This window comes from Syngnathoides biaculeatus, chromosome 10, assembly GCF_019802595.1.
Source record: "Syngnathoides biaculeatus isolate LvHL_M chromosome 10, ASM1980259v1, whole genome shotgun sequence".
NCBI classification, from domain to species: Eukaryota; Metazoa; Chordata; class Actinopteri; order Syngnathiformes; family Syngnathidae; genus Syngnathoides; species Syngnathoides biaculeatus.
This window is the reverse complement of record NC_084649.1, coordinates 24,169,362-24,195,154: the sequence shown is the minus strand read 5'-3', so window position 1 is coordinate 24,195,154 and position 25,793 is coordinate 24,169,362. Positions and strand designations below refer to the sequence as shown.

The following is a 25,793-nucleotide window of genomic DNA, read 5'->3' as shown; positions in this document are numbered from 1 at the left end:
AAAATACCAACCGCCCCTTTCCCCGTAACTTCCATCGCTTCGAGACAACAACAGAGACATAATTCCGTTTTTCCAAGGGGGGAAACAAAAATCACAAAATGATGATCGCGTCCATATCTCTCGCCGAGATCGCTTTGCTACGAAAGTACTTATCAGCCACTTTTTTCCCCCACCCCCACCGGTGAAAGACGAGGTCACTTCAGGGAAACGGTAGTTTCCTATCTTGACTTATGAGTATAATTAGTCGTGTTACCAAGCTTGTAACTCAAGTTCAGGCGGCCACACAAAAAGCAAAGCAAGTGAACGCGATTCAACTGAAAAATTGTGAAGTACCGTAATTTCCGGCGACTTTTTTCACACGCTTTCAACCCTGCGGTTTATGCGGTGATGCGGCTAATTTGTGCATTTTTTTTTCCAACGCCCGTCAGGTGGCTCTCGAGCATAAAAGGTAAGAGTGAGACCGGTGGAATATATGTGCCGAGGAAGTGACTTTTACCGGCCCTGCTAGCGCTGAGCCAGCGTGTTGCTGCTGTGTTACTGGCGTGTCTCAGTGATATTTAGCGGTAAGTTATATTTTAACCGGGCCTGTTAGCGTTAGCGCCGTGCTACCACTGTGCTAGCGCCGCGCTAGCTTTTTAAACTATTTCTGTGTACTGTCTTTCTTTGTATCCGGTGAGGCTTGTAACCAGGTGCGCTCTATAGAGCGGGAATTAAGGTAGTCATTGCCAGCAAATCCATGCTGCACGTGTGTCGTCATGTTTCCTTGATGTTCTACACCTATTCTTTATCTGTATCTTGGGATATTACATTTTTAGCCTTCGCGTATACTGTACTGTATTTATTTATTTTGAACCGCAAACACCATGTCGCATTTGTCAAGGAAGGAGCAGATTGTATATTATATCGAGAATAAAGTAGAGAAGAGGGTACTCGAGAAGCACCACAGTCCCAGGATCCCCTTTTTCATAACTCATCGTAACTCTTAACCGATCGGATAAATTAACGATTAAAAAAAATAAACTTCACGCTTCACTTATCACCTGTGTTCTCTGACCTCTCACAAGATGGCGGCCGCCGCAAGGCATGATGGGTGATTGGAAACCCATCTACCGGTAATGGTGGCCCATTCATTGACTGCACACCAGTTCGTTCCAGTGACGGAGAGTCTCCACGCTTTGCTTTTGAGCCACAAATACGTAAGTAATTACAATATTATGGAACTGAGGAACTTGTATAAGCCTATCAAACATTTCGTCACCTCCAAAAATATAGAATTGCCTGTATTAACAATTTAAACCATAAATATTCTAGAAGGTGATTCTCAAACACATTACCCTTAAAAACAAATGGTGTAAAGATTTGATTTGGGAAAAAAAACCCAACATTTTATCCAATTATTTGGAAAAAAATAATCCACCCAAATATTTGTGTCGTATATTGCATGCACGACTCATCAAAATAGCGATTATATTATTATATAATATTAATTATCATTAGTATTATATATATATATTAACTTGCGCTTTTTAATAGCATAATCGGCCAAAGGAAAAACATTTGGTTAAGACTCTTCATAACCTCAGCTCACAACCCAGGCTAAACCAAACACTTGACTGACACACAAAGATTTTGGGACGGTCGTGATGCATTCCCTCATCGTACTTCCTTGACACCAATTACTACTTTCATATTTCACATTTTGGCAGCACCTTGTGATGAATTAGTGAACAGGCTTGCGCTGTACATCTGTATCTTTTTTTTTTTTTTAAATTTTGTTCCAAAACAAAATCAAAACAATAAAACACAAATTTGAAGTGACTTTTTGCGGGGAGGTTGGGGGAACACAACCTTCCCTTTCTTAACTCACATAGATTTTATGATCTTTTTGTATCATAACGAATCATCCATACATTTTCTTTTGCCGCTTATCCTCACGAGGGTCGCGGAGAGTGCCGGAGCCTATCCGAGCTGTCATCAGGGAGGAGGCGGGGCACGCCCCCAACTGGTCGCCAGCCAATCGCAGGGCACACGGAGACGAACAGCCGCACTCACAATCACACCTTGGGGCAATTTTGTCCAATTAATGTTGCATGTTTTTGGGATGTGGAAGGAAACCGGAATGCCCACCCGGAGAAAAACCACGCAGAACATGCAAACTCAACACAGGCGGGTCCGGGATCTAACCCGCGACCTGAGAACTGTGAGGCCACCGCTTTCCAGCTGATGGATTTCCTTCATTGACTTACTTTACGTGAGCCGTCAATATATATATATATATATTTTTTTTTTTATCCAACATCGTATGGATGATATTATATCGTCATATTCGGGTAACGCGGGTGATTCCCTACATTTACAGTTAAAGCCACGCTGGAGTAAGCTAGCGAGGTCACCACCCGAGAGGAGGCAACCCGGATAAAAAGCCGCGTCAGTTTTACCTCAAACGGGCGGCAAAGCTGAATTAATGCGGGGAAACTCAGGACGGGATTTTATTTTGGTGGGAGGGGCGGGGGGTGGGATCAGCGCGTGTGTGTGTGCGTCCACAAACTGTGCACGCTCGCTTTCTTCTAAGCTCATTTACATGCGACACATTGGCCAAGTTGTCCTTGGAAGACCTCGGTGATGTTTTTGCCCACCCCCCCCTCCTCCCAACCCCTCATCAGTGACGCATCTGACGGGCTATTGATATCCGCGGCGTCGTGTCGTTTATTCAACGCCGCCGCGCTTCTACACAAGTCACCCCGTACGTAACGCCGGCTCCTTAGCGCGTGACACACATTTGAATAACGGCAACAGAAACGCATCCCGATAACCTCCGGAGCGGCGAACGTGACTCAGCCCAATGTGGGCCACGCGCCTATAAATAGCGCGCACACACCTATGGTATATGTCATGCGTGTGCGCGCTGAGGCGGAAAAGGCGAACAAACATATTGCATATTCTCGTTTATGTAATACGGAAGAACCGCGGGCGCCACGGCGGTTTTTAGAACCGAGACTGTGCGGGAAATGGGGCGGTGAGGAAAGGGGTGATCAAAACCACAGAGTTGCTTTCTGCTATCTTGGTCAGAAATCAAAATGAAAACGAAGTGAAGTCGTACACAAAGCAGAGTTAAATATATTCAGCGTTGCCTTGACTCACGATATCTCAAATCATCTCTCCCCATTGAAGTGAATGGAAATGGAATTAATCCGTTCCCTTAGAAAACATCAATAAAATGTTTGTAAAGGAAGAAAAATGGCACTCTATCGTGTTTTACAGTATAACATCATATATTAGTGACATAATTTAATAGCAGAGTAACTGAATGTGTAGTGGTACACACACAGTAATGGTGTCGATATCTGCCCTGCGACTGAATGGCGACCGGTTCAGGGTGTAGCCCGCCTTTTGCCCGAAGCTAGCTGGGATAGGCGCCGGCTCTCCCGTAACCCTTGTGAGAATAAGCGTCTTGGATAATGGATGGATAGATAGTTTAATAGCATGTAGAGAGTTAAAGACTTTGCACATACTTCATAATTTAATGGGAGTTCCGCAGCTCACGGTGTGCTCCATGGCAACCAGGGGCAGTCCAATACAGTACATACACATATTACACGCAGAAGACAGTCTCAACTCAACAAAAATAGTAATAATTGTGTTGTGCAGAGGACAAAGAATATATGACGGAGAGTATTTGATGTTTTGCACGCATTGTTCAAATGTTGTGTAAAGATTTATCATTGCTACAACGTTAAATGCTCGTTTTATTAACCCAGCTACGGTGTTTTTCATCATGTTAGCGTTAAGAGCAATGCTTGGCCATTGGAGGAGGGGCGTGACATTTGCTAGTCCGTTGCCTTGCGTTAGTGAGTTGCATTCACTGCCTGTGGGACTCTCTGCTTCTACGGGTAAGTTAGAGTAACCCGAGTCACAGCGATTCTATGCCCTTTTGTTTGATCCCGTCCTGTTGAGTCATTAGTTTGCCCCATAGTCATCAGACCTTGATGCATTTCTTTTGGATCCCGCCTAGCCTAGCGTTTCTGTCGGACTCCTACACCGCGTACGACCCAGTTTCTAGAATAAGCTACATTGAACATTATGCCTCTGCCTCGAAGTCCTGCATTTGGGTCCGCCCCCGTACCGGAGGCTCGTGACATGTAAAAGCTTTGGTTAAATAAATTCTCTTTGGTTTATGTTTAGTTTTCAAGTTCACACGAGAGCGGCGCTAAACGGCTCAAAGGAAGCACTTGGCCTCTTTTTTGGGGAATTTTTTTTCACTATCTGCCAAACTGCCGCTTGTTGTAAAGTTTACTGCCACCCTCGCTCGTCCTCATAACTCGAATTTTCCATTATCTCCTGCAACCCAAGACAAAAAAAAAAAAAAACAAAAACGTTACCTCCCAATGACGTCGACGGTAATCACGAGTCTTGTCCTCGCCCTGCCTGATCTCTTTCAAGTATATCTGATCATTTTACAGCCTGTATTAAAAAGTGCTAATAACGCCAGCTGATGTAATCAGTCACAAGGTCGCCGCGTGGGATGCCCGGCGCGTAAACCCGACCGGGCTATCATCAATGCGGCACCGGCCAATAACAAGCTCTATAAACGCTTCCTGACTAAGTCTCACTTAATCCCCGAGCCCCCACTTGTCATTTCCTATTAGCGCACCAATAAATTATGCTCATTTCTCTAGGGGGAAGGATGGGGGGGCAAGGCAGAGGAATAAAAATCCTCGCACCCTCTCGCATGAAATTGGACCATTATGGGAGGGGGGAAGAATTTTTCTCGACCTGAGCGCGCCTGCTTCTTGTCGGACGTCTGGATGCCGGCGCCGATCAGGTCCACGATCTTCTCAATCTGTCGCGGAGATAAAACGACACGCGTCATATTTCATTTTCTTTGAGATGTCAGCAACTTTCAAATCATTTTTTTTAAAAATCATTTTACATAAGCAAATAGTGCAGATAGTTCTACTGCTCGACTGCCCCACGCGGCAGAAAAAAGACGGTAGGAGAAGTACGGTCAGGGGAATCGCACCAATCACAGCGCTAGTAATGTGCTAGTTGCATCCAATTTGGCAGGAACTGTAAATATGTAATTGCTTTGGAGATTCCGAGAATCCATTTTCAATTTTAATATCAATTTGCTTCTCTCGATCAATGTAATTAATTAAAAAAAAAATCCCGACTGCGATAGCACAGCTAGCATTCGGAGAACCACATAACGTGCGCCGTATGCTAATTGGCACGTTAGCTATGCGCGTTCGAATCCCAGGGTGAGGGGTTGGGGGGTAAAATGTTGTACATGTCTCATGCATGCTCTTAGTGTGCCTTTTTTTCCCCCCCAGAACGATTCTTCGAGTCATTACTTATGCAAGCTTTCAACGTGTACAGTAATTATGTGTGTGGTTCCGTACTAATTTTAGAAACAACATAAGTTGAGAGAGATGGTATAAATATACATTGGGAAAGTTTCAGCGGGAATTTCTCCCTAAGTTGTCTCTGCAGTTGTGTGTGTGTGTGCGGTGCACTCTCACACGCGTACGCTTGTGTATTTTTAATAGCTTTTCCAATATTCATGTATACTCGAGGTTCTGGAGTTGTGCCCTGGGCATTTCAGGGTCAATCACAAAACCAAATTCCTCTTTTTTTTTTTTTTTTTCGTTGACGGATCCTAGCATGGCGGATATCCATCCGTTTTCTTAGCCGCTTATCCTCACGAGGGTCGCGGGGAGTGCCGGAGGCTGTCCCAGCCGTCAACTGGCGGGAGGCGGGGTACACCGTGAACTGGTTGCCAGCCAATCGCAGGGCAAATGGAGACGAACAGTCGCACTCGCAGTCACACCTAGGGACAATTTAGAGTCGCCAAAGAATGCACGTTTTGGGGATATGGGAGGAAACTGGAGTGCCCACCTGGAGAAAACCCACATAGGCATGGGGAGAACATGGAAACTACACCAAGCAGGGGCCGGGATCGAACCCGGGTCCTCAGAACTGTGAGGCCAGCGGTTTACCAGGTGATACACCGTGCCGCCCGTGGTGGATATGTAACGGAAAATTGAGGTGACCAAATTTTTAGTTATGGCGGCACGGTGGCTCAAGCTGGTACAGCGTTGGCCTCACAGTTCAGAGGTCCCGGTTCAATCCCGGACTCGCCTGTGTGGAGTTTGCATGTTTTCCCCGCGCCTATGTGGGGTTTTATCCGGTCACTCCGGTTTCTTCACACATCCCCAAAACATGCGACATTAATCAGACACTCTAAAATTGCCCCTAGGTGTAATTGTGAGTGCGGCTGTTTGTCTCTATGTGCCCTGCGATTGCCTGGCAACCAGTTCACGGTGTACGACGCCTCCTGCTCGTGAGGATAAGCGGTGAAGAAAATGGATGGGTGGATGTTTGGTTATGCAAATATTGAGGCAGTTAAAGCTTCAAGCAGCTTTTTCACACGCAACTCCCCAAAACGATCATCAAATCGTGACAAAAAAACTTCCCAATTGTGTCTGATTTCCAACTGGGGGCCATTTTGGAAAATTCCCCAAGGGGTTGTCGACGTACGAGGCCGAGAATTAACCCCCAATAGGCTGCTTCAAAGCAAAATGGCCGACTTCCTGTTTCAATTTAGGGTACGAGTGCTTGAGACTTTTTCATGCATCCTGTTATGATTGTCCCCCCCCCGACCCCTCCCGCGCCATTTCATGGCGATTTGTGAAAGTGACGTCGGGGTCTTTTTACGGAATATTGGAATACATACGCCAGGACACCCGCTCCAGCAAAAAAAAAAACAAAAAAAAAACTGCTGTTCCTGGACGTGACGATCCAATCTGGTCAACAAAACACTTCCAAGAGGGCCTCCGCGTTGGTGCTCGAGCCCGAACGATTACAAATATGTATTTGCATGTCTTGATATTTCGATCGGAGGCTGCGCAACGACGCTGCACGCGCACCGCGCGACGACATACTCGAGCGCTTGAATAAATCATAGCACCCTCCCGCTGAAGTGACATTTTGATGACACACTCCAATAAAGGTGCACTTAGCCTGCATCTAATGCCAACGACTTTGTGTGCGTATGCGATATAGAATGTAAGTGGGTTAATTCACGAAGTGAATATGAGCTTTGCGTCGCTTGAGGCGCAGTATGCCACGCGTCCCACGTGCCCCGCCTGCCTTCCGAATGAATCAAGGCTCATCGTGCGCTGTGTTGATGCCACCAGCCAGCCGGTGCGCGGGGCTCTTTCAAAACTCTTAATATTACATCAAATGAGCCTGGCGCCGGTGTGGCGTTCCTGCGCCCGCGCGTCCGCTTTGTGGGTTGTCCGAAACCTAACAACAATCCATCCATCCGTTAGCTGCTTATCCTCACAAAGGTCGCAGGAGTGCTGGAGCCTATCCCAGCTGTCGACGGGCAGGTGGCCGGGTACATCCTGAAATGGTCGCCAGCCAATCGCAGGGCACGCGGAGACAGACAACAGTGGCACTCACAATCACACCTTGGGGCAATTTAGAGTGTCCAATTAATGTTGCATGTTTTTGGGATGTGGGAGGAAACTGGTGTGGTAAAGAGGGAGCTATGGCGAAATGCGAAGCTCTCAATTTACAAGTCGATCTACGTTCCTACCCTCACCTACGGGCACGAGTTGTGGGTCGTGACCGAAAGAACAAGATCCCGGATGCAAGCGCCCGAAATGAGATTCCTCCGGCGGGTGTCCGGGCTCTCCCTCCCGGGTGAGAAGCTCGGTCATCCGGGAGGGGCTCAGTGTCGAGCCGCTGCTCCTCCGCATTGAGAGGAGCCAGACGAGGTGGCTGGGGCATCTGATTCGGATGCCTCCCGGACCTCTCCCTGGTGAGGCGTTCCGGGCATGTCCCACCAGAAAGAGACCCTCGACGATGAACCAGGACACGCTGGAGAAACTATGTCTCTCGGCTGGCGTGGGAACGCCTCGGGATCTCTCCGGAAGAGCTGGAAGAAGTGGCTGGGGAAAGGGAAGGTCTGGTTCTCGCTGAAGCTACTTCCCCCCACGACCCGACCCGGAAAAACTGTAGATAATGGATGGATGGATGGAGGAAACCGGAGTGGGTGGAGAAAACCCACGCAGGCACAGGGAGGACCAGGATCGAACCCGGCACCTCAGAACGCTTTCCAGCTCTGTCTCCGTGGTTGGAGCGGCCCCACCTGTGTGGAGTTTGCATGTTTTTCCTGTGCCTGCGTGGGTTTTCTTTGGGCATTCTGGTTTCCTCCCACGTCCCCAGTACACGCATGGTAGGTTAATCGAAGACAAATTTGTCTGTTGATGTGAACGTGAGTGCGGATGGTTGCTTATTTTCCTCGTACCTATGTGGGTTTTTCTCTGGGTGTTCCAGAAACATACATTAATTAGAGACTCTACATTGTGCTTAGGTGCGATTATGAGTATGTATGGTTGTGGCAACCAGTTTGGGGTGTACCCCGCCTCTTGCCCGTTGACAGCTGGGATAGACTCTGACCCTGTGGAGGATAAGCGGTTACAAGAATAGATGGATATACGTATTCATCCATTTCAGGGTACGCCATGAACTGGTCGCCAGCCAATGGCAGGGCACATCGAGACAAACAGCCGCAATTTAGTGTGTCCAATTAATGTTTTTGGAATGTGGGAGGAATGTGTGGAGTGCCCGGAGAAAACCCACACGGGCACGGGGAGGACATGCAAAGTCCGCACAGGCGGGGCTGGGATTTGAACCCGAGTCCTAAGAACTGTGAAGCCAATGATTATTATTTAATTATGTTCCTACTTTCTTCTTAAAAAGTACAATATGATAGCGTGCCAGTTTATTTATTAATAAACACAATTACGTTTGTGTAGAATGTACAGAGGGAAATGTCAATATTTGCCTTGGCGAGACAATACCCTGAACATCTTTCGCGTTGTGCGCAAACAGCCCAAACAAGTCGGCCACACGATCAGACGTTCGGGGAGCAGCTGCGACAACAGGATGCCCTTGAGAACAGGACACCCCACCCAGCGTGGCCTGGATAAACGCTGGTGTCAGGGGGGGGGGGGGGGGGGGGCGGATGTACGCGGGTGGACTGCGGTGACAGGATGACGATGACGACTTGTGCACAAACTTCAACATGGCCGCCAAATGTCGAGCGGATGGTCGAGGGCGGCCGCGGCCCCGCTGACGGGAAACGGCCTTGGGTTCGGTTTTCATTTTAACGAGATTTAATGATTCGTTTTTCGAAGAGCGTGATCTTAAATCGCTCGGAAATGTCAACGCAATTATTGGACGACGTGTTAGTGACATTCTCATTATCGTCATTATGCTGAATTTGAATGCTTAAACACGACCATAAGCGTTAATACTGAAATATGTGTGGCTGGCTAAGCTCCGTACTGATAATAATGATAATAATAACAATAAAAACCTTAAAAAAAACCCCATCATTATTTAGAGTTATTATGAATTTAATTGTGACTTTTCCCAAAGTTTTGAGTTACTAGTCCATTATTATTATTAATAATAGTAAAAGTGTTAGAGTTTTGTATTTAATAACATTAAGTGGTAAGATTTTATATACATATAATAGTTTTATTTTGTACGATTACAATAGACTCATAATTTGTTTTATTCCATAACAAATATGTAATAGATAATAGAAATCGCATGATGAGAATAATGACAATTACGTAATCATTTGAATGAATGTGTTTAAAAAAAATAATCCTAACCTTTCCATTTAATATATTTACAGCAATAATTGCCTGTGTATTAGTTACATTGTATATGTTCAATAATATTATTATTATGCAAAATCACAAACACGCTAAGTTCTATTTTTTTTATTAAATATAACTACCTAAATTGTAATTTTCCTATGATAGTCAAATGTATTTTATTGTTGCTACTGCATAATATCATTGTCAATTTCTGAATGAAATAACAAGCATTTACTGTAGAAATAACATTTTAATTTTCAAAATATAACTCATTAAGTTTACTTTACTAATGGTTAGGCTATTTTTTGGAAAATTCCAAATATTTATTGATTTGATTTACAATAGTAATTATTATAATATTTATTATTACCACTAGTAGTAGTTGCGGTATTGCATCTATGTAACGGCAATCATCTACTTATTTATTTATTTTCTCGCCCGCAACTACTTTTACCGCAGTTGCTCGTCGTCGCCCCCGTTGGTGAGAAAGGGTGGCGGCCGTAACACGCTGAGTGGATGTGTCATGACAGCAGAGGCCCAATTAGCCCCGAATGCTACACGGAGGACGCGCCAGTCACTGGGACGCTCGCACGCCCGAGCGGCGGCCCGCAGGCGTTACCATAGCAACCTCTGCAGGACTTCCTTCCTCCCCGTTTTCCAAAACGCACCGCCTCAGCCTCTTCCCGCACTAATCCCGAGTCGCCCTCCTTATCGGCCTCTCGTCCTAATTTCAAAGCGGGCTCGTGGATTACCTCATCCCACTCCGAGGCGAAAGAAGGCATCCGCTCCTTGGAGGGCTGGCCCGGCTTGCGCTCGGACACGGATCCGCTCCGAGCGGCGTAGCCTCCGTCGTCTTCTCCGAGCGACGGCACCAGCAAGTCCGAGTCCGACTTGGACAAACTTCGGGTCAGCCTCAGGTTGGCGGCAGCCGGCGTGAACCCGGCTGACACCTTGCCGGGCTCCTTCCCGTCAGTCTGGATGACTTTGGAGGCATCCGCATCCGGCGTGCGCAGCGCCATTCTTTTATGACGGGGTGGTTCCTCCTCCGGCTCCACTGGGATATCCAGGATCTGTCAGTGAGTGGTGAGATGGGAAGACAAAGATGAAGTCAAGTGGAGCAAAGTGGAGGGAAAGGGAGTGGAAGTGGAAGTGCGAGTCAACAAGGTCCACCCACTGATCGGATCCTGTTGCCCTCCCCTGCAGACGCACTTTTGTCCTACAGTAACATCGGGACACGTGTCTAAGGAACATTCCCAAAGAGGAAAGTGACGAGAGGATTCGCAGGAACCAAATTCAACTTGGGACCTAACCCCAACCCGAGTCCTAACCCTAATCTCTGACCCTCTCTCTTATCCTTAATCCTTTCCAATCTCATTTTCTCACTGACTCAAACAGACACCATCATATCACACCAATATTACCATAACTAAATTGGCTTCTACTTTGTCACATTCCCAATTCCATCAGAGCACCTCAACTTTGGAGCGACCTGACCAAAGAGCTGAGACGTGAAATCGGTGACATCACTTAAAACTCCCCAACGCCCTGGTATTTGTTACGAGCTACATAAAAACCTTACCCCAACTTAGTCGCCATCTTTAACAACTGTAACTTTGACTCAAGCAATCCTAAACCTGTTCCAGGCCCAGTCACGAACTCAGACAACCTTAACCCAAACCATAACCACCCTCAACCCCAAACCTAATCCTAACCCACACACTAAACAGCACAAACCCAACACTCCTCGTAATAAACCCCAAGAGCAAACCCTCACCAGAACCAACCCAAAACCCTGACAAAGTAAGTTTCTTTCGGCTTGTCCCGTTAGGGGTCGCCACAGCATGACGTCTCAGATGAACGCTCATAACTATTTGGCACAGTTTTTACGCCGGATGCCCTTCCTGACGCAACCCCTCTTGGGGAGTCTAGGCCTTAGCGAGATACGAACTCATGACACCTGGTTTACCAAACCAGGGCTCTAACCACTGAGCTATGGCACCCAAAACCCTGACGCTATCTAAAATATATATCTATATATATATTCCTACCCCTCCCAAACCCTAACCATAAGACTGGCCCCACCGCAAAGTCAAACTCTCATGCAAAACTAACAACCCAACCTTTACATTATCCTGGGATTTAAAGTATCTGGTCTCGTGATATTACATACTATGATATTTACACAATTATTTCTCAAAATGTGACTTTTTCACAAGCAAAATGAAAAGGTTCAATGTTATAATTTTTGCTCCTGTTTTACGTAAAAACATTTCCAGATGGCTCGTCTTCGGCTATAAGCTACAACCCCAATTCCAATGAAGTTGGGGCATTGTGCTGATCATAACTATCTATTAGAACATGAAATATGAATGACATCCCAAGATTTCTGTGGTAGACTCAGAACACGAGCGCTCCGAGAGCCCGGCCATCATTCGGACTGGCAGCTGGGTAATCGGGCTACTGGTGCACGTTGACGTTTGCCCACGTTGCCTTCTATGAATTCGCTTCCAGAGTCGCCTGAAATGGAGGTCACAGTCCAGCTCTTTCCGGTGTGTCTGAAGAAACTCAGTTTTAGTGACCGGTCGGGATACGTGTATTGGTGGAGTTGTTCACTCTATTGAGGAACTTTCTAGCAAGACAGCATTTTTTTTTTTTTTGTCTTCCCCAAAATTTCCATCTAGTGACTAACTCCAAAGCAACCCCAAGAAAATGTATCCCAAACCCAAATCAACCCAAATCCCTAACCTTGACGCGAATCAAGATGAACCCAAACCCCATCAGCTGACAGTGGCAGAACATGATTCTCCTAATATTTTTCTTAAAAACAAACAAAAACCGGATTTTGTTTCCGCGGCTCATCATTGTAACTTTTATGACCGACTGTACTTTGTCTTTCCTTGATCCGGCCGACTCGGATAAAATCGCCCACCGTGACGACGATGCGTTGCGTCTCGGAGCGGCGTCACCGTGACGACCCCAACCCCCGCCTCTCCTTCATCTCGCCGCCGATGCTCTTCTGACGGGCCGCCATCTCCGCGCACAGCACGCCTGGGCGCCCGTGCCCTCAATCAGCCAAGCGTTGCTCACCTCGCCTCTCTCGTGGCCGTGACAGGGAAGATGACCCCCTTTTCTCCCCTGGGGTGTGTGCGCGGGGATTCGCGCTGCCGCGAGTAGTGCTGAGCCGGCGAAAAACAAACGCCACGTCTAATGAAACCAAGCGGAGAAGGCCACGTCTGACGATCTCCGTGACTGCGACGGGGATGTGCGTGCTATTTTTGTGATGGTTTAACGCAAGGGTGTCCAAACTTTTTCAACCAAGGATCGTTTAAAAAAAAAAAATGGAAATGGAAGGACACAAGGACCATTTGGAAATTCTCTGACTTTGATTGATCAAACATACATCCATCTATCCATTTTCTTACCCGCTTATCCTCACAAGGGTCGCGGGGAGTGCCAGAGCCTATCCTAGCTGTCAACGGGCAGGAGGCGGGGTACACCCTGAACTGGTTGCCAGCCAATTGCAGGGCACATAGAGACAAACAGCCGCACTCACAATCACACCTATGGGAAATTTGGGGTGTCCAATTAATGTTAATCAAACTTGCTAAAACTGCATTGCCACAGATTTCTGCTAATGCTAACATGGCAAATAGTTAATAGTTCTGCACCCCGTCCCCACATTCAGAACCAAAGCAACAGCAATCTACAGGAAGCAGACAATTTTTAAAGGAGTTATTTATGTAGGTTTTTTTTGTAATAGGGTCACAAATCGGAGCACGACGGGCGGCCAACGGCACCCGGGGCCATAGTTTGGACACCCCCGGTTTAACAGCATCACGTCTTCACGGCCTGTTACGAGCCCACAACCCGTAAGTCCAAACATGAAGGAGCCGGCTGATGATCCCCGAGGGGGAAAGACAGCCGCCACGCCACAGCCGCCGCTGCGTACAGGAAGCGGAACAAACAACGCACTCAGGGGTCGCGGCACACAAACCCATCTTTAGGATTCCGGGCTCTATTCCCCCCCTCGTGGGTCGCCTACGCCGGTGCGTGCTTGGCGCAGAACGCTGGCATCCGTGTCTTTGCGGACCGCGAGCGCCATTTTGCGTTCCACTGAGATTGCCGGACGTGCGGCATGCGCCTCGAAAGTCAAACCGTCGTGTGCGAAATGTTGGCAGGCTTTGAGAATTCAGCTGACTAAGCAAGTATGCTTGCCCCCCCCCCCCTCCTCTTGTGATGACACCGCAGAAGTGGCCCAGCAATGTCAAAGAGGAAAAGTGCGATGTTAACGATAAAACCACGAGATTAAATATGTCGCAGCGGGCCATTAAGGAAACACTTGAATCTTGTGAGGCTAAGCAGATTTGAGTTTGACTTTTTCTTTGACTTTTTTTGGTATTTAAATAACTTGACATTGTGCACAATCATCCCCACAGTCGATCAAAAATGTGGAGTCAAATCTTGTCAGGGTTTAGCTCACTCAGCGAGTGTTTTTAGCATTTCATTTAGCTTTTTTTCTGGAGGTGGGACTGCATCAGGGATCCGCGCTGAGCCCCTTCCTGTTTACGGTAGTAAGGGATAGGCTGACAGATGAGGTTAGACTGGAGTCCCCTTGGACCATGATGTTCGCAGACGATATTGTGATCTGCAGTGAAAGCAGGGAACAGGCGGAGGAACGATTGGGAAGATGGCGGCACGCACTGGAAAGGAGAGGAATGAAGATTAGCCGAAGTAAAACAGAATATATGTGCGTGAAGGAGAGGGGCGGAGGAGGAAGAGTGAAGCTCCACGGAGAAGAGATGGCGAGGGTGGACGTCTTCAAATACTTGGGGTCGACAATACCGAGCAACGGAGATTGTGGTAAGGAAGTGAAGAAACGGGTCCAAGTGGGGTGGAACAATTGGCGGAAGGTGTCTGGTGTTTTATGTGACAGAAGAGTCTCCGCTAGGACCTTTATAAAACAGTGGTGAGGCTGGCCAGGATGGACGGATTAAAGACGGTGGCAGGAAGTAGAACTGGAGGTGGCAGAAATGAAGATGTTGAGGTTCTCCCTACCCCTACCAGGACAAGTCGAAAGGAAAAGAAGAATTTTGCTTTTTTTTTTTTTTTTTTTTTTTAGGTAATGATTCCACAGATGCGAATGTGTCACAATCTGTCAGCCACACGCGCTTCTGAAAAACTTTGTTGATGACAAAGACTCAAACTGTCAAATTGTTCAACATTGTGCACGCGAGACGCTGCGACGCTGCACGAGGAATCCTTGCCACCTCCGACTGAGTTCTGCCGTATCACGTTTTCCTGTTCCCGCGGCTGCTCGCCCAGACTTCCGCCTCCAGCAATGAGTCCTTCCTCAGCGCATTTTCCTGTTGCCGTGATTGTTTGCCGAGCCTTCCGCCTCTGACTACGAGATCCACCTCAGCACGTTTTCCTGTTTTCTTTCTGGTTGTTTGTCCAGGATTCCACCTCGAAGCACAAGTTCCGCAACGGCATGTTTGCCCAGCCTTCCGCCTCCGACCTCGAGTTCTTCCGTGGCACGTTTGTTTGTCTGTCCCCCGTGGCTGTCGGGAATTCAGTTTTCGGACTACAAAGTGTGAATTTCTCCTGTGTGAATTATATATTAATAGAACAAAGCATTTGCGAGCATCCACGGCCTGCTACCTGTGGATTAGAGGATGCAACGTGCCCCAAGACGAAGTCCCGGTCTTCAAAATCTCACCGTTTTGACTGTGTAGTTCCATCTAGTTGGTTCTATACTTGGCAGGGACGACGCAGTCCAACATAGTCCCAAACTTGCAGCCGCTGTGATGCATAAAGAGCTCGTAGCTAATATTCAACTCCAATCAACTGCTTTGTATTCGTGACTCGGGTTCTTGACCGGATTCACCGCTTGTCACTTTGAGTCTCCGGTCCCCGATGATACAGCACCCACAGAACCACAAAATTAAACAATTCACATCGGTGGATCGTGATTTGTAGTCAAAGCTCATGCAAGACTTTCTTTGGATTTCATTCATTGGCTCAGCTGGTAAAGCGTTGGCCTCACAGTTCTGAGGTCCCGGGTTCAATTCCGGACCCGCCTGTGCGGAGTTTGCGTTTCCTCCCTGTGCCTCCGTGGGATTCCTCCGGGTGGGCACTCCGGTTTCCTCCCAGATCCCAAAAACATGCAACATTAACTTGACATTCTAAATTGCTCCTAGGTGTGATTGTGAGTGCGACAGCTTGTCTCCACGTGCCCGGCGATTGGCTGGCGACCAGTTCAGGGTGTAACGTTGACAGCTGGGATAGGCTCCCGCATTTCCGCGACCCTCGTGGGGATAAGCGGCTAAGAAAATGGATGGACGGACATCACAGAAGTTCACGGAACGTACACCTCGAAGTCAGCTTTTACTTTGGGCTTTATGGGACAAGACTCACCTCACAGGCAGCAAGTCACGGGTGACTACACTCATTTTTGTCGTTGTTTTTGAATGTCCCTCATGAAGTGCCCGCTTTGTGTTTGGGGAAAGTCCATTAATTTGGCTTCCAGTTGATTTCCCCCTCAGAGAGTCTGAATGCTCCGCCGCTGACCCCGAGGAAGCGGCCCAGCCTCTTTGTCCACCGAACAACGTTCCCAGATCCCCCCGACAGGAAGACGTTCCCCTGAGCGCGGCGACGGCGGAAAAGCAGCGTCTATTAAAAAAAAAAAAAAAAAAAAAAAAGGCTCATTGCAACCACATCTGAAGATACATTTTGTACGGCGCAGATAATCCAAGGAGATAAACAGTGCGTGCACGCACGTGTCGGATGCGTGGTTTTGTGCGTGTGTGTGTGTGTGTGTGTTGTGTGTGGGTGAAGAGACCGGGCGCCGCTCCATGTTTGCCGTCGTGCCACGAGCAAAGGAGCCATGACGACGACAACCTCTGACAGATTTCAATGCCTCCAGCTCAGAATTGACCCTCTCTAATTCAAAAGAATCAAAAACAAACCCGAAAATTTTTTTTTAGGGGGGAAAGCGTTATTATTCATATGAAAAACATCACTCTGCCCGCTTAAAGGGGATGTCCGGTCGTTTGGATGAACAATATATCCGATAGGTCATGTCATAAGTACTCTACCTTGAAAATTTGACGATAATCTTCCATCATTTAAAGGTGTTTTGGGAAGATTTTCATCGGCAATTTGCAAATTTTCCTGGGCGCCGCCATTTTGACAAGTCACATGATCTACGTGTGCAAACAAAGGCTCGCTTACGTTGGGACACATTTGTGGCCGCCGCTAATTTCTCGGATTTATCCTCATCTGATGAAAAATTGGCAGCATCGGTTAATCGGGAAGACGGAGGAATAAGTCCGTACAGATTTCTTCTTTTCCTTTCGGTTTGTCCCGTTAGGGGTCGCCGCAGCGTGTCATCTTAGATCAGTGGTTCCTAAAGCCAACTTGGGCCCGGACCCCCAGTGAGGTTGTTCAAAAAGCTCCCGGACACCCAACCTCAACTTTCGCCAATGATAAAATGATTAAAATAATAAAGACATTTTTTAAAAATGTGTCGTTCTTTTCTTCAGAAAAATATATTTTTATTACTCTGTCTCAGACCTGGTGCCGCGGACCCCCTGGAAAGACGTTTTTCACCCCCTGGGGGTCCGTAGACCCCACTTTGGGAACGCATACCGGGGCCAAACCGCTTCGGTCCCGAGATCTTATGAGATCGGACGTTCTCAGGGTGGAGCGGCCGGAAGCCCGAACCTGCGGCTTGTCAATAATGTTGAATATTCGGATGGTTCTTTGGACGGGAATGACGCAAGTCCCACTACGCGTAGGTTTTCTCCGGGCACTCCGGTTTCCGGTCCTTAAACAATTCTTTTTCTTACCGCGCAGAATGTGCCACCGAACATTCCGCGGATTATTTCTATCCGAATTATGGCAAAATTTCACGATAACAGTAAGGTATTTTACCGTGTCCGATCGTGGCGGTACCGCATGTGAAGACGCTACAAATTGGCGAGGATTTCTTTGTCTGCGCACATGACACGACACATCCGCACACGTCAGGTCATGTGATTCGCCGAAATGGCGACGCCGGTGGAAATTCGTAATTGCCGATAAAAATCTGCTCAAAACACCATTAAATGATGGATGATTAACCTCAAATTTTCAAGGTACAGTACATATGACGTGACGTATCGGATACATATAATGAGATTTCTTTGTGTCATGTATGTCGTTCGTAAAGCGGGGTACGCGCTTACCGATAGCGAGGCAGGCAAATCCGGACGTGTGCGCTCAACCCCGGCGTCCCGCGCCAAAGCTAACCCTTAGCCGGGCTTCTTCCATTTCTTCTTCGGCTAAACCAAAGACGGAACCGTTTAGTCTAATCTTTTACGCCACCTGTAGTGAACGTCACAATCGTGATTTTTTTTTTTTTTTTTCCAATGACATTTTTGGAACACAGCAATAATACGTAGCTGTCGTCATCGTGGGGAAACAAAAAAAAAAAAAAAGTGACCGATTCTGGGGGGGAAAGTTTTGTCTCTCTGGCCCCGGCGTCAAACTTTGTTGTTTGTTTAATGGTCCTCGGTCTGCGTCGACCCGGCGCTCGGGCTTTTAGCCTTTCTAACTTTAACTCTCGTAGAATCTCCCAGGCTTTAAAAGAGCTTCCCTTAAAAATAGACTGTGACCTTCACATTGTATGAGCGGAATTTTTTCCTTTTTTTTTTTTAAACACTTTTGGAAAGCTCCAAAGCCACACAGCACTTTTATAGTCACTCTGTTTCGATGACTGCACTTTTCTCTTTTAGACGATAATACTCTGTGTCTTGTTTTAAATTGTATAATTTTTTTTTTTTTTTTGCAAAAATCAATTTTAATCACTTATGTCTCACACAGTTGAGCCGTTAGTATCGTTATTTTTGAAGCTACCTAGTTGAGGTGTTGTATTTTTTACTTTTGAGTCAACAAACCGCTGATGTGTCTTTTTCTTTTGTGGGCCAGGTTGGCAAAGCACCTGGATTTTCACATTACTGCCACCTACAGGACGCGAGCGAAACAGTGTCAACATTGAACATGAAAGGTAAGCCCTCAAATGGGTTTGTTTTCAATTGTGGAGGAATTTTCCCCATAACTGGAAATACAAACAAGAATATTTTATGAATCCATGTTTAGCGAAGCGGAGCTAACGTTTTACATTACATTCTAGCACACAGGGGGGAAACTCAAGGCCTGGGGGCCAGATCCGGCCCGCCGCGTGATTTTATGAGTACTGCGGAGGCAAATCATGATTTTTTTTGTTCAAATCTATACCAAAATTTTATATTGTCATATCATAAATGATAACATTGAGATATCACAAGCATTTTTGTGTTACCAAACAACATTAGTTGGAAAACCCCATTACCCTTGATATATGATTCCAAAACTAGTTCATAATTTTCGTGTATTAAAGATTTTTCTCACTTTACAGCCATAACGGCCCTCTGAGGGAAACCGCAAGTACAATGTGGCCCGCGACAAAAATGACTTTGACACCCCTGTTCTCGCATATGACTTTATTCTTGTAAAATTACAATTTCGTTCACAAAAGATTGAGTTCTTATTTTAGAAATGACGTTCTTGACAAATTACAATGTGTCAGAAATTATACCCCCCAACAAATATGACTAATTGTCATGTAAATTATTGTTTATTGTTAAAAAAGTCTGATGACATCCCCCGAAAAAAAATTTATTGCACAATTACCTTAATTCCAAGCCTACAGAGCGCACCTTGTTATAGGCCTCGGTACACAGCGTGTTTAACGCTAGCGTGGCGCTAACGTACAGAAAGAGTTTAACGCTACCGCGGCACTAGCGTTAGCGCCACGCTAGCGTTAAACGCTTTCTGTGTATTGAGGTTTATTGCCATGTGTGCTAACCCTAGCGCCGCACCACCGCACAAACCGCTGGGTTGAAAGCGTGTGGAAAAAAGTCGCGGCTTGTAGGCCGGAAATTACGGTACAACTTTATTATCATCATCAACTCCGCAGTCCCTTTTCGCTACCGAGTCCCCGCGCTCGGCAACCAATCAGAAGATAGGGGTTGATCTTACCCAAATATGGATAAAGCAGGTACAAAACTGGGTCAACCAGAAGTAGGGGCCTTTTCTGGATTGTTGTATGACAAAAACGAAGTGTTTTTAAATAAAATTGACACTTTTATACGAAGTCCATGCTAGCTAACCGAAAATCCTTTCAATTTGATTCTTCCCACTTGAAGAGAAGACATCGTGTCACGTCACCATTCCGTGCACTGCGCTGTCTTTCTCGCTCAAGCTCTCGCACACAAAAGCCGCGCAACGTTAAAATAAAACAAGCGCTCGCCTCGTACGACAAAGGAAAAGCGCTGACTTTGAACAAAAGAGCGCGGCGGTAAGCAGATTGCGCTTCCCCTTTTCAACGCCAAATGAGTTTTTCCAACTTGTTGACTGACAGCGGCGGAGAAAAGGAGCGTCTGCCCAGGAGATAGAGAAGCGCAGACGGGAACAATAATTGAGGACTCGGAGGTCAGGGGGAAAACACTCCTCGCTTTGGCTTCTTTTTTCTGCCGCAATTATCATGAAGGGAACTGCTAATTGTGCACCTCGCTTTAGTTTCTCTGTGAGGACGGAAAAAAAAAAGATGACGGAAAAAAAACCCAGTTTTTTTTTTTTTTTTTTTTAGAAAATGCAGAAATCTTCCAAGAATACTTTATTAATATTTATTTATATAAACTAAAGAAAAGAAAAGAAATTTGTGCTATAGTTTAACTTGACGAGATCCTTGACATTCCTCAGCCTGCGCAGATCTACGTAGGTTTTGCATTTTTATGCCTTTCAACTTTATATAGATTATGACATTTTTCTTTAAAAAAAAAAAATCTTCATTCTTGTGGCATTACTACTTTTTATTCCGATTTTAAGATTTGATTCACATTAGTCTGTTATTTTTCTTTTTTTTTAAAGAATCCACAAATGTAATTTGTTGGGTTAATTTTAATATTCTCACTCGATCACGATTTATTCTTGAAAGATTATGAAAAAGTGACTTCATCCGGGTTAAATGAAGCCTTTGTCTCAAGTCTTTTATTCTGGCGAGATTTATTCCATAAAATGATGGTCATTGTTACAAAAATCTTGTATTATACAGTTAAGGATTTGCGTAAATCTGCGCTATCGAGCGTGAAAAGTCACGTGTGTAAAATTTATTCCGAGTAGAAATACATAGATATTGAAAGTCGTCGCTTATTTTCTGTAATCTTGACCAATCCTCCCTCTAAACTGAGTCTTTACCTGCTCAGCCTACTTCTACTTTCTAGTTTACCTGACACCGCCCCCCTCCGCTCTTAAAGGGGTACACTCATTATTACAAACGGAACACACACCCGCAACTTTATATCTGCGGGCATGACTGACCACACCCGTACATTTTTCAGATGTGAGTGACTGATTATGGATGATATTTTTTTTATATGGGTGGGACGATGGATCAGCTGTAAAGTGTTAGCCTCGCAGTTCTGAGGTCAGGGGTTTGATCCTGGCCCCGCCTGTGTGGAGTTTGCTCCCCATGCTTGCGTGGGTTTCCTCCCACATCCCGAAAACATGCAACATTAATTGGAAACTAAATTGTCCCTAGGTGTGATTGTGAGTCCGGCTATTTGTCTCGATGTGCCCTGCGATTGGCCGGCAACCAGTTCAGGGTGCCCGTTGACAGCTGGGATAGGCTCCAGCAGTCCCCGCGACCCTCGTGAGGATAAGCGGCTAAGAAAACGGATGGATGGATTTTTATAGAGAGCATGAACCTGTGGCGTTTGGGAGGAGGAAGAGGAACAAATCCGCAAATGCTTTTCCGCGGCGCTCAGGACCAGATGCGGCGTATGTCCGAGGTGATGATAAAACATTGAAGTGCTCTCATCAGAGGTGAGGCCACATGAAAAATGGATCAGCTTTTTTTTCCAATTTTAGCTCCTCGTCAACAAACAAAAATACTCCACAAAGCGTGTCGTTCAGCGAAAGTTCAAATGTGCCCCAAAATATAAACAAATACACTAGTCCAAGACCCCAGCGTACAGAGCATCACACCGTTGACTTTTTCTTTTTCTTTGGATTTATGGCAGTAAATATTCTTTTTTAAAAAAAAAAAAAAATTAAAATCTATTAGTGCATGTTGTGTTCATTCTGATGGGGATTTGATTGGAATTGAATGCAACTGAATAGAATATGTTTGACTTCATCTCAATGTCTTATTCTTGTAAACTGGACACTGGACAAAATATGACAAACAAAATGTATTTTTCTCTGAAAAATAAACGGATTCATGCAATATGATCGTTTTACAAAAATAACGCTTTATTATGAGAGGGAAAAAATGACAGGCTAATATAACAACACCATTCCAAAAAAGGATAAAAGGGTTTTTGAAATTAAAATTCATTACAGAAACATACATGAAATTTACACTTAATGAAAGTATGTTATTTTTTAAATTTTCTTAAAAAAACGCTGTCTTGTAAAATGACTTATTTCTAAGTAATAGTAATTACAATGCTGAAAACATTTTCAAAAAGATTCATCCTCGTGGAAATCTGACTTGATTCAATTAAAATATTCATTCTTTGAGTGTTGATTAGAAGTTAGGGGACCTATAAGTCACCCTTGAGGGACACCATGCATCACATTCTACTGTAGCGCTCAGATGAGTGTCCATTAATTGCTCAAATTCTCTTGTGGGATTAATTAACTCAATCAATTACGCCACCAATTTATTTAAATGACAGTATTATAGTGGACTTGTAAAATTACAACCACCCCCCCACCCCCCGCCCACGATCGAAAAAAATCAAAGGAATTCAGCATTATTCTTGTCAAGTTACAACTCTATCTTGAGAAATTGCGACATGAAAAATGATCGCTAGAGCAAAATGTGACTGCATGCTCCGCTTCCTCCATTTTCTGCCTCACTGGGCGTAGCCCGCGTCCCGCCCACCGCAAACCCCCCTCGTGGGCCGCCCACCAGCGCCGGGCACCGCGTGGACACTCGCTGTGATCCTCCTCCTTCACCTGCTGCTGTGCGGACATGTTTTATGAATAAGCGCGTTAAATATTCATCTGTCAGCATCTGCACCCAAGCCCGAACTGCTGACTTTTCCTTAAGTCACAAGGACCAGCCAACAATTACGCAACAATTTTACAATTATTATGTTAAAATGTACTATTTGGTGTGGTTTTAGAGGAGGCGTTGGCCTCGCTGTCCTGAGGTCCCGGGTTCGATCCCGGACCCGCCTGTGTGGAGCTCGCGTGTTCTCCCCGTGCCTGTGTGGCTTTTCTCCGGGTATGCACTCCGGTTTCCACCCACTTCCCAAAAACACGCAACATTAATTGGACACTCTAAATTGCCCCTAGGTGTGATTGAGAGTGCGGCTGTTTGTCTCTGCAATTTTTTTTTTTTTTTTTGGCGACCAGTTCAGGGCGTACCGTGCCTCCTGACAGTTGAGAGCTGGGATAGGCTCCATCACTTCTGTGACCCTTGTGAGGATAAGCGGTTAAGAAAATGGAAGCATGAATGGACATGCATTTATTGGAGACTCTAAATTGCCCTTAAGTGTGAATGTGAGTGCAAATTATGATCATTTTTTTTTCATGTGCCCCGCGATTGGCTGGCAACCAGATCAGGGCGTACCCCGTCTCCTGCCCGAAGATAGCTCCACTCCCGTGACCCCTGTGAGGATAAGCGGCTAAGGAAATGGATGATGGATCCCAAAAACATGCAATCATTGGAGACTCTAAATTGCCCCTGGGTGTGAATGTGTGTGCAAATTACTATTTTTTTTTTTTTCTATGTGCCCTGCGATTGTCTGGCAACCAGTTCAGGGCGTACCCTGTCCGAAGATAGCTGCACTTGTGAGGATAAGTGGCTCGGATAAGGGATAGATAGAAATAATAATAATCTATCAAATGCATTAAAAGTTAGAGGATTTAAAAGTCAACCCTGTGGGATGCCAGATTTCATATTGTCTAATAACTCACTGGTAATTATTCCATTTTTCTTAAATTTCCCTTTATATCCTATTTTTACCTCACGGCCACTCGGCCCTCGGATAGCGCTCGAGTTACACCTAATGAAGTTTTTGCGGTCTCTGATGTCTGTCACCCCCCTTCATAGGAATAAAAGCTCCGCATTGAATATTCATATATCTATATTTTATCAGGTCACGTGACAGACACTTTACATAAAATGTGCATGAATGCATCGCTTGGCGCTCAGTGACCACCACGTGACAACGTCCATGTGCTCCGGTTCCAAAAATGACAGATGTGGTGCAGAGTGGCCCTGGTACACAAAGGCACGTTCACTTAACGGCGTACAGTTTTTTCCCCCCATTGGTTTGTTTTATATTTATGCGCTCAAAGTCTATAATTATGACTTCATTACTGCGTCACACAGGTTTCGATAATTGGTCATCTTTAGTTGAGTCAGGCCATTATGACTCTCTGGCGCCATCTGTAGGGGAGGTTTTATAATATTGAAATTGAGATTATGTAGTACAATATGGAAAGAATGAAAGATTGACATTTTCGATCCATCACGTACTTTTGTGACAATTAATATTCCACACGGACCTCGGGAAAGTTTAATATTTTCCCAGAATGCACTTCGGTAGGATTAAGAATAGGATTATATTCCTGCGTGCAATTGGTAGAAAGTCTGCCTTTAATTCTGTTTTGATTGGAGTCACAGGTGTTAATTTAACGTTTTATTATTGGAGATTATAATAATGCATAATAATAAACGTGGTTTCTAAATTTTGCAGTTTCCAAACTCCAGGTCCAGAGACGAGATGGGGTCCGCTACGTCATTTTGTGGCTGAAGGAAAACATGTCTTCATAAAATCTGGACTTTCTTTCTGGAGTGTGAGTCCTAAATTTTATTTTGTCTTATGTTTTAATTTATCCAATGGATATGAGTGGTGTTGGGGGCTGGGGGCAACAAACCAATTTTAAAGATACATTTTTCATTCAATCTTTTTTTTAAAACTATTCAGCCACAGAAGTTGGTGATCAAGGAATGCAATCTTTCTCAACAAAAAAATAAAATTAAATTAAAAAATCCAATGTGGCCCGCAGCTGAAATTAATTTGACACCCTTTATAGTACTGCACACTACAAATTACACAAATTGAGCATTATCTTTGCAAAGATATATTTACAACGGTGCCTCGGTTCTCAACCACACAATGTTCCAGAAAGCCGATTGAAAAGTGAAACGTTCGAAAACCGAAGCGCGTTTTCCCATTACAATGAATGGAAAATGAAATAATGCGTTCCAAGCCTAAAAAATGTTTTGTTTAAAAAATCTTTTCCTGATAATAAATTGCATAGTAGAAATACATGTATAGTTTAAATATTTCATATAATTAAATAATTTAGGAAATCTATTATTAATTTTTTTGCTTAAAATGTATGCCTGAGCAGTAGAGTATGCTAGGCTGGGAGTGGATTGCCGTATCTGTAGCGACCCGGCCCACAGCCTTGTAAATCTTTATTAAAAAAAAAAAAAAAAAATGCAGAATAACTTTAAACAAGCAATAATGAGGGGGGGGGGTTATTTGCACAGAAAGTACGTAATGTAGAAAAAACGACAACATCCTTGTGTTTCAGAATGGTGCTGACCGTCGATTTCGCCATGCCTTACTTCTTCGATGGCTCAGAAACACACACACCAAAATCGTATTCGGCTATCAAATCCTTCTTGAAGTCGACAGTTTTACTCACCACTTTCCTTTTTTCAGCACCGGCAGTTCCATTTGCCTTCTTTGGAGCCATGATTGGGGGTTAATATTGCTCAATTGGAAGAAGTCACTACCGGGACATGTCTGCATACAGAGGAGTGTGTGGGTCAACTGGTTGCGTCGCCCGCGTTACGTCATTTCCATTTTTTTTCGGGGGTGCGTTCGAAAGCACAAATCGTCGTGGGTCACCTGGTCAGGGCGTTCGAATACCAATTTTCGTTTGGAAACCAAAGGGAAAAAAAAAAAAAAAAATCCCAAAATTTTCATTCAAAAACTGATTTGTTCGAAAACCGAGCTACCACTGTAATTGTATTATTATTATTATTTACTACTTGTACTT

The 25,793-nt window shown here is 45.2% G+C and overlaps 1 protein-coding gene and 1 long non-coding RNA gene across 3 annotated transcripts in view; one reads left to right on the top strand and one right to left on the bottom strand.

The window, feature by feature from the left end:
- Positions 1-16,111, bottom strand: part of anks1ab (ankyrin repeat and sterile alpha motif domain containing 1Ab) — a 49,397-nt gene extending 33,286 nt beyond the window's left edge. The window contains exons 1-3 of one of the 2 annotated variants that reach the window (XM_061833624.1): positions 16,095-16,111; positions 10,433-10,750; positions 4,774-4,840 (exon numbers count right to left, since the gene is read on the bottom strand). In XM_061833624.1, coding sequence (XP_061689608.1) covers positions 4,774-4,840; positions 10,433-10,699 — 334 coding nt within the window. In that variant the 5' untranslated portion in view covers positions 10,700-10,750; positions 16,095-16,111. Of the gene's footprint in view, positions 1-4,773; positions 4,841-10,432; positions 10,798-16,094 lie in introns of those variants that run through there. The other variant, XM_061833626.1, reaches the window with a different exon arrangement.
- Positions 16,112-20,061: 3,950 nt separating this feature from the next.
- Positions 20,062-25,744, top strand: LOC133507987 (uncharacterized). Its single transcript, XR_009796953.1, has 3 exons — positions 20,062-20,192; positions 24,476-24,575; positions 25,323-25,744. It is a non-coding gene; the product is annotated as an uncharacterized LOC133507987 (long non-coding RNA).
- The last annotated feature ends 49 nt before the right edge of the window (positions 25,745-25,793 follow it).